Here is a 10,043-nt window from a genome sequence, read left to right on the forward strand (position 1 = left end):
TGTACTGAGTGAAAAAGAGTACTAAACATAAACTTTTTATTCCATAAATATATTTCTGAAGGGAGCATTGATATGAAATTCCCACCAGACATGAGTAATCACCCAAGTAATACACCTTTTATATTCATATTCTATAGTCAGACTATGTTGAAACAGTTCAAATTTATCTCTAGATATAAAACTGCCTTGCTTCTTATCAGTGCAAAGTAACACAGGCTAGTGTATTTGACAGATGGCCTTCAAACAGGTTTCTTATAACCAAGGCATTGTTCAAGATGAATCTGATAATTGAAAAAGATCTATCCAATAGCAGGTGTCCATATATACATGAATAAGGGTTGATTCATTTTCTAGGAACTCAAAGTTCAACAAAACAAGGAGAAGTAAACTACTGATGTTTTCCAGGGAGAAAATCTAGTTGCTTGTTTGAGTCTAGATGCAATACTCTATCCCTCTATTTTTTATACACTTAGTATAATTTATGGAATAATTTGTGTTTATTTCTGTATGCATAGATTATTTTATTTGCCTTCAGCATAGTGTGAATTTCATTTTAAATCACCTCAGAAATATATACAATATATACAGTACATGTTCAGTGCCTTTAGTGTTTAAAATTGTTTTATTAACTCCCCCCCACGTCTCCTTTCTGTTCTTTTTTGCAGCCATTGAAGTAAATTTGAAGAAAGCTCTGGCTGAGGCATCTGAGACCTGCACCCAGGAGTGTCTAATACTGGGCCACTCTGACAGCTGCTGGATGCCCCCGACCCTGGCCCAGTTCCAGAGCCCTGGCAGCAACAGCCCCACCTCTACCCCTACCACCACCACCATCACTGCTGCGCTCCCCTCCTTTGGCTTCCAGGGAGTAAAAGCTAACATAGGTGGCATGGGGGTCATGGATGGCCGGCACACTCTGGGTAGATCTGTGCCCAAAAGAGATGAATTGGACAAAGGGTTCAACCGACCACAGTTCTACAACACCCTGGATAGACACTGCAGCAGTAAGAAGGAAGACCCAGTGAAGGTCATTCCACTGGCAAGCTTCTCCTCGCCTGGGCAGCACACTCCTACTGGTGGCAGCAGCTCTTTCCTACATGAGCACCAGCTGTAATTCTAAGAGACATGTCTTCACTGGCCTGACTTAGAGTAAATAAAACTCCATCTACAGATGGCTTGAGACTTAATGGTTGCTATGTTTGCATACATGTAGATGTATGCAGAATTTCAGTAACTTTGATCAGCCCAAGCTCAGTTTTACCAATGAAGACACTCGAGTATGAATGAAACCATGATAACGATGTTCAGACACAATCAAATGGAATCAGACCGACAGCTTATGCATTTGAAAGAAAATGAAAGTCTCAACTCATCACATGCTTGTATTATAAATAAAAAGTAGTTGTATACCAAAGTAGATTATTACAGGAAAAAAAGAGCATTCGTTTGCTTTCTGTTTGGTGATGTTTGCTTAGTGATAAGAAAAAGGGACCCACACACTTAAAGCTTCACAGGCCCTGCTTACAGAGACGGTGTCCTAAAAGACCAATTCCTGGCAACGATGCAAATGCAAATGCAGTACTTTGTGTTATGAGTGAGCTAAATCAGGCTAAATGTTAATTATGAGCTCTGGGCTGGTGGTGTTTCTGTTTAAGTTCTAGTGAAGTATTGCTCTTTATACCAAGTGTAACAAGCTCCTTTGGCAGTGAGAGATGCTGCTACCCAAACGTGTTTCAGAAGTCTATTTTGGGCAGGGGCCTGCAGAAGGGTTACAAGAGAGAAACATCTACAAAGCATATCTAGGGCAATGGAAGACACATCTTAATCTTTTACATTCTACACTTTCACCATGGACCAGAAAACAAACAACATTTTCAAAACAACACAAACTCATGCTCATGCACAAATGCATACTCACAAAGTTTTCCATGTGGTGATTGCAGCAGCACTGCCAACCCTATTAAATGTTCACTCTCAGCATTACTGCAGTTGCTTGATCTTGAAAGGCAAAAACAGATGTGCTTTGGAAAAGTAGCTTTTTTTCCCCCTTTTGTTTGCATTTTCAATTGTTCTTCTCAGAAACCCTTCACAAACACATCTATGGATGCAATTATGGCATTCACAGCCTAATTACTTTGATGTGTGATTTCCGCTGTGAACCTTATTGTGGTTAGGAAGCTTAAAGAGATTTGGTTGGTAATCCAGTAATAGATACAAGGGCAGAGAAAAAGGTGACAAAAGCTCAAAGACTGTAGTGTTATATACCTCTTTTGTTCTTACGTTATTAGCAAAAGTATTTCACACATCAATTGCTGCAAGTTGGTGAGTTTCTAAGATCAGCTTTTACATTTTGTTGGCACTAGAAAAGAAATCCTAGCCTGCCAGAATTTTAACAGCATATAGAGTCTAACTGTATTATTTTGCTTTGTGTTCCTTCTGCATTTATTATAATAAACACTGGGATTTCTTTAAGCGGTGCACCCAGAAGGTCATTCCTCACAGAGTTTAAAATGGCATCTTTGCCCAAACATGCAAATTTTCTCTGATGATAATAACTACTTCTGACTAACTTGTAACAGATTGGGTGCAGCATAATGTATTGCCACAACAATAAGTAACTTTGCTGATATCCATTTTTCTTTTCTGTACCATCCGAACCAGGTGTCGACATCATCAGGTATATGACTCATGCAATTCATTTTCTTGTAGCATCTTGCAAATTGGGAGCAGGCCTAAATCTATAATGTAGCACCATATCCTCAAGGGAAGGTGCGAGGCAAATTGTGTTTGTATGCTCTTAGCTATTTTACTCTCTCGAATAATGCCTCTTAAAGGAGATTTATCTGATATTCACTGAAATGATCACTTAAGGGAACAGTGTGTCAAGGACAAAGAAAGGGCAGTTCAATTTCACCTCAGTCAATTATGAAAATGAATTGAATTCAAATCAGTCAACTTAGCTATACCCTCCCATACACATCTGTTTGAGAAAATGTCCCCATCTGAGAACCCAATTTCAGCTAATTTACCAATACTTTGACTTTTCTTCTATCTTGTTCTACTTTCTTTTCTTCTCTCATTGTTCTAGCAGTCTGAGTGGTATTCCTAATGCATTTTTAATCAAAACGATGGCATATCAAAGGGAGCATACATCATAATGTCAGAGAAAATTGGAGTTTTATCACTGTGCCAAATGCAAATTCAACTCCACATATCAGACACCTGTAATATTTTATCCAAAAGTTGCCTGGAAATATTCATAAATATTTTCAGTCTCTTGCCACCTTTGAATTTACATGGCAGATAAATCTGTTAAAACTCTCTGCAAAATTATTAAATAAAGATTTTTTTGAAGAGAGGCTTTAGAAATTTTTTTTTTGTTGAATTGTTTATAGCTACATTGAAAATCGTCCCTTCTCTCAGACTCCCCACCCACATAGCAAGACTAAATCAAAGTTGAATGTATTTCTATGGCACATTTAAAAACAACCAAAGTGCTGTACAGTTAAAATAATACATTTATTGAGACTATATTAAATTGCCAATCTATTAGGTGCACTAAGTTCAAAGAGCATCAATAACAATCATTCATGTTCAACAAATATTAACACGTTAAACCAACTCTGGGGTGAGGCTGAAAAGGAAATCCACAAGATGGATGTACAACAACTGTATATTGCTATTTTCTCAACAGTGACATTGTATCAGAGGAATGTTTTCAATATTTTGTTGGGAACTAGTTCACACTGAATTAAGGACGTTCTGGAGATAAAAGGGGTCCAACTCATTACTAGGAAGGCTTACCAAATAAAGTGGCCAGTGAGTGTGTATGTAGTATTGGTATGTAATGATATACCCACAATCGCACTGTAATTAAAATTAGCTTAAACTGAAATATCCAGTCACCTGTCGTAAGTGAACATAATATTTCCTGTCTTTAAGTATAACAAATGAAGTCATGAATATAAACCAGTTTCATATAAAGCCCAATTCATATTTTCTCTTTTGTTCTTGAAAACTAGGCTGCATTTGGTTTTATCATGTTGTTCCTGATGTATATTGGGTGATTTATTATTTTTTTAAACAAAGTCATATCATTTGAATGCCTATTATTATTTTACAACATAAGGCAGCTATGGGGAAGTATTTTTTTCTGTGTCAAGATTAGCTTGTCTATAGAATTATTGGAAAAGTCCAAATGATTAATGGTCACAAGTTTTCACTTTGCATGATTGTGCTCTCAATGTTTTCATATTTTCTTTTGTCATTTCACTGCAAAGACAGAAAACTGAAAAAAAATATATATATATATAAAAAAAGCAAAGTCTTTCCTTCCTTACCAGATTCTTTAAGAGTGAGTGTTATAGATCACCATGTCAACTCTGTGTCATTGTTTGCATGAACTGTTTGGACTCTGAGACGACATTCTGACATTTTGTGGACTGTGTGCTTCATGCATCCACATCTTTAGAACCAGTGTCCGTGTAGATATTAACTTCTCTTCCTGTTCCTCCATTTAATGGAGCAAGACAAATGTTATACAGTGTACACATTCAAACCTTGTGAAGTTACCATACCACATATACCTCTACAGAGTCACAACTATCTATACAGTCACTTGATCTGGATTTGAAATTGTAAATAGCAGTACCCCCTCAGAAATGATAGTGGTTGCCGACTTGAAAGGACTGGAATTTACTTGGTTCGCAACAAACAAAAAGGGAAATACATGGGAAGTGATGAGATGACAATCTCTGTTGTAATGTAAATGACTGCATATGCATAATATTCATGAGATCGAATGTGTTTATAGGTGATCTTGTGTATGTGCAAGTGAGCATGTGTCTCCTTGCAAGTATGAGCGTGTGTATGCGAGTGTGTGAACTACCGCACACCTTGCTGAACGATTTTGTGTACACAAATGTATCTTGTACAAAAAGAATATAAAACATGATAGAAGACTTAAGTATATGCTTGTAAATTAGTCATCTGTGAGTCAGGTAAAGTTTGCTTTAAGAGACGGCTTCAATGCTTGCCAGCAAATCTGTATTAGTCCGTTAAAGCTATACGGTCTGTGTTGTCATGCCTTTGTAAGATACCCACCTTAATTCTATGAAAAAATACCTTGCTATGAATTTTAATTGAGCCATTAAATATTGAGACATCAAAGAATGCACGGATCCAGTTTTTTCTAATTGTTTCTTATTGTTTGATGTGATTCTTCTGGCAGCTGTTTTTGTGTTACAGTAATAGACATGAAGTAACAAATATTGTCAGTATTTTTGTCATGACAGGTGAAATATTGTGTAAACCAAGCACAAAATGGTATGAGGCAGTTTTAGATTTCAAAAACTTCAAAAAGACATTAATAAGGAGGAAGTTATTTGAGGTTTGGAACACAAGTGGAAGTTAAAAAACGTAAAAGATATTCTTGTGATTGAAGAGCTTTTGTTGGAAGAAAATTTAACCAATCTTGAAGAGGTAGTCACTAAGACTAACCTAACTCACCTTACTACTGAATGTTGACCTCAGAATGAATAAACAGCAGTTCTCGGAGGTTTAATGAACATTTGTGTACAAAACAGTATCACATTGGAAAGTTCCAGAAAATTAAAAATCTTGTAGAGCAGTGATAAGAGGATAATTGAGGAGCCAAAGAGCATCGTACAAGTCCATATCTGACACCATCAATACATGGCCATCCAACTAAACTGATATGCTTTGTAAAAATAAAACATTCATTAGACAAGCAGCAGCAAAGTGTATAGTAACTCTGGAGAAAATATGTCAACAAACTTATATGACTTATAAACTGACAGTTTGTTTTGAACAGACCGTATGTAATATAAAACATAGTGGCAGCATCATGTTAACTTGTCAGAGGTAAAGTTCAATACAGGACAATCCAGAAAGTAAACCTGATAACATGCAAATGGCTCACCCTCCAGTGGGACAATGACCTTAAACATACAGCCTGAGCTACAGTATAATTGTTTAGAGCTGCGGAGATTCATTGTTTTAGAATGAACCAGTCAAACTACAGACATATATTCAAAACTAATGTCTTTATAAAGATAGCAAATTGTACATTTAAACAACTTAATGGGATGTTATTTGCATTCATTTGGCCACATCATATTTCACCCAATCTCTTCAGTTCTAATATCAATCCTGCATTTTCTATATTAGGGACAGTAGTAGGGCTTCCTAAAAGTTTCTAAAATGTAAGTCAATTGCAAATAGGCACAACGGCTTTATAGACCTTAAAAACACAATATTTTTTCAAAGACAAATGAACAAAAGGCTTTTTCAGTTTGATTAACAAATATAACTCTTTTCTCCTTTTACTTGCACAAAAAATTACTGTAATGTCAACTTTGAAATGGATGAACCCCTCTGCAAGAGATGTTATCAAAGATACGTTTCATATTTTCACAGAAAAGTTATCTTTATTTTTATAATGCCATAATTGTTGAGAAGTGTGCAATACTGAATGGCCATAGTTATTCAATAAATTAGAAAATGACTAAAGTTAATTTATTTCAGTAACTCCATTTACCGAGTGAAACGCAATATAGAGATTAATTACAAAAACAGACTAATGTTTTCAAGTCTTTTTTTTCGGGTAGCTGCTTACAGGTAAAGAAAACATGACATTTAGTTTTTTGGAAGGATATATATTAATATAATATTTCATCAGACCAATAAAAGGAAAATACATATTTTCAGTACAGAAATGTGGGCTTCATGAATCAAATGTTTAATTCATGGTTAAAGTTTAATTTTCAAAGAGTTCTTATAATCTGACAAACAAGCCTCATCAAAAGACATTCTTATTTATTGAGTATGACGGTAAATAAGGGCATACACCTCTGACACAGTCTGATCTTTGCCGTATGTACTCTTGTTCTAAATGTTTATCAAATGTATCAGATCAAAACATACATAGATCTGCCAGTCCGAGTGGACCACTTAGCGGTGTTTTAGACACAAAGTGTCAGTTTCTTTTTGCTATAAAATGCTATTTTTGCAATTTGAGCTAAGATCCAAGCCATCAGTGTAGGTGCTGGGTGAGGTGGAGGTATTTGAATAATTTCAAAAGAAAGAATTAGGCCAAATAGAGTTAGTTAACCAAGTAGACAGGATGTGAACAGTAAAAAAAAAAAAAAAGGAAGACAGAAAAGATTATAATTTCAGACAGAATAATTTTCCACTGAGGAATAATAAAGAATATTTCTATTTTATTACATTCAAACTTTCCACTGATTGCAAAAGGTGATGCACGTACTTCTGCTGTCTGCTTTTTGTGATTCTACCTTCATGAGGCATTTGTTACTGATACAGAGTTCACAGTGAAATGTAGAGTGTGTGTGCTTTGGCCACACTGGGTTCAGAACACACTTCACATCATGCATTGCCTTTATAGATATAGAGAGTGAAACTTGGAGTACACACTAACGGCACAAAGATAATGTTATGTTGGAGACTTTCACTGTGTTAGTTGCCTTGGTTACACATGAACTCAAGATTTTGTTTGTTTCATTTTTAAACACCACTGTATGGGGTCACACATTTTTGGTATATAATTGTAGGTCATAATTTGATCTTACACAAACTAATCATGCATACCTAAAGGGTGAGTGTTTTATCTATTCACTGATTTTGTGCATTTGAAATGAAAGCAAAATTAGAAACGGCAGAAGTCTAAAATGATATGAGTCATTTTACCTTTCTGAAAGCTTTGCTCAAAAGCAACTTTCTGGTGTTGATTTAATTTTCCTTTAAAATCAACCCATCTTTAGCTTGGCTCTCTTGAGTGGAGATGTTACATTTAGAGCATTTTAAACAATGAATGTACATGTACAACAATGGATGTGGTATGTTTTTCCCATTACTTTTGTATAAAACAAGGAATAAAAAAGAAGCATATGTCAATCTAGTAAAAAATAAATGAACTGACTTTTGAGCATCTGTTGTTGAAATCCAAACTGGGATATGTATCCCTTACAGTAATATTCAATAAATAGTGTACTATGAGTGTACTGTGAGAACACTAAACCCCAGCCTGCTCAGCCTGTTCAGGCTGGGGTTTAGAATGTCATTTCTTTGGAACATAATTCCGAATTTTTGTATAATTTCTCCATTTAAACTGGACTTTCTATTTAAAACATGTTAAGTCTGATGTAATATTCTAAAATTGAACAGAGCAGGTTGTTTTTTGTTTTCTTTAAAATAAAAAAAAACATATATAGGCTGAAAATAGTCTATGTATTCAGTCTATTCAATATTCTTCACGCATGGAAATAATTAAACTTTTCAATAACATTCTTATTTATTGAATATGACTGTCCATTAATTTAAACAGAATAAAATGTTTAGTTATTTAGATCTAATCAGAAACAATTCACAATGAGCTACTACTTTCTATCTTTTTATTCATTCATCCTTCTCTGTAAGTCATTATCCCATCCATGTAAAATTTAAAGCCTCAAAGCATCTCTTACAGCCTCAACCCCTCAAGCTACTATGCTACCTGAGGCTTTTTTTTTACCCTAATGCTTTACCCACTATTCATTTATGAAAATATGTGAGTCCTTTAAGAGGAAACCTCCAGCACACATTGCAGTGCAAGGGTTGATGTTTACAGCAACAGGACATGACAGAATTTCTCAGTACTTGTGAGACACAAAGAGCCATGACACCTTGCTGGTAACTCTCCAAAGCCTCTCTGGACTGTGTCATCTCAATGTCTCCTCAGCATATGTTCAGTCCCCAGTCTCCTTACGGAGTCTGCTGTGACCTGCTCTGTTAGTTTTCCATGGTAATTGGCTAATAAGACAGTGACGGTCCAAAGAATATCTGCACTGTCAAAACACATACCCAACAACAACAATCTGTATTTCCAGTAATTACTGCATATTTTAGCAAAAAGAAAATGTGGTTGTACCAGCAGGCTGACACATACAAGCACAATACAAACTCCTTACCAATATGCTAACAAGCCCAAGTCATTGTACGCCTGCTTAGTTCTCAAGGTGTCATCTGTTCAAGTGTCAAGAGAACATATAGAGATCGTCAAATAGTACACTCATTTTAAATTGTAATTAAACTGGCCATCAGGTACCCAGAGGCTGTTTAGTCAACAGCAGGGTACTAATTACTATAAGATGACCTTTGGAATAATATCTGGTGAATTATTCATAGTTGAGAAAATTGCTTCAGAGATATGCCAACGACATCCAAGGGACGGACAACTGTATACACATAGAAATATTTTAGGCAGGCCATGAAAATGAGGTCATTTCTGAAATAGCTATTTTTTTGTAGGAGACAGTCTGACTCCCTGCACAGAGGCTTAGAAAGAAAAATATGGAGCTCTTCCTTATAAAGGAATGTAAGGGATTAAATAACTAGGCTGGTTCATTACAATCATCAAATAAATCTTCAGTTTACGAATTTAAAGTCTTACTGACTTAAAACCGTTGCCATGTGTGGTCATTGTACTACTCATTAAAGCTCAAGTTCAGTCTTCAGAATCAAAAGTCATCACTCTGCAATCTTTGGATTCTTTTTGGGCTATCTTGCTTGCTTTTTACACATTTTTCTCAATTTCTGTGCATGAAAGCTATTTTGTGCCACAGCCCCAAACACAATGGAAAAGCATGCCTTTTAATTATAAATGTAATCCTCATCAGTTTCTCACTTGTCTACATTTTTCTCAAATAAAGCATGAATACCTTTCTAATAGCAACTCAGTAAAACATCACTTATTATAAGTAGACATATTTTAAAATATTTCTCTTGTAACAGTTTAAAATTCACCCCTAACAATGTTGCTCTAAACTTACTAATAGTTTGGCTGTTTGTGTTTTAAAGTAAGTCACAAATTAATTTAAATCAGATATGGCAGGTTAACAAATTAAAAACAACTGCCTAGAGAAAAATATTGCAAATTACTATTTGTTTATGATGACGTTCAACAAACAGTAAGTTTGTAGTTTAATTGGAAGAAATGTATTGTTCCACAAAAACAGTGGAGATAATAA

The 10,043-nt window shown here is 35.3% G+C and overlaps 1 protein-coding gene across 4 annotated transcripts in view; it reads left to right on the forward strand.

The window, feature by feature from the left end:
• pcdh11 (protocadherin 11) overlaps positions 1-5,169 on the forward strand; it is a 163,638-nt gene extending 158,469 nt beyond the window's left edge. For all 4 annotated transcript variants that reach the window (XM_032554871.1, XM_032554872.1, XM_032554873.1 and 1 more), the window contains one exon: positions 666-5,169. In XM_032554871.1, the coding sequence (XP_032410762.1) occupies positions 666-1,111 (446 nt within the window). In that variant the 3' untranslated portion in view covers positions 1,112-5,169. The remainder of the gene's footprint in view (positions 1-665) is intronic.
• Positions 5,170-10,043: the final 4,874 nt, after the last annotated feature.

The sequence above is a fragment of the Xiphophorus hellerii genome, chromosome 23 (assembly GCF_003331165.1).
Source record: "Xiphophorus hellerii strain 12219 chromosome 23, Xiphophorus_hellerii-4.1, whole genome shotgun sequence".
Taxonomy (NCBI): Eukaryota; Metazoa; Chordata; class Actinopteri; order Cyprinodontiformes; family Poeciliidae; genus Xiphophorus; species Xiphophorus hellerii.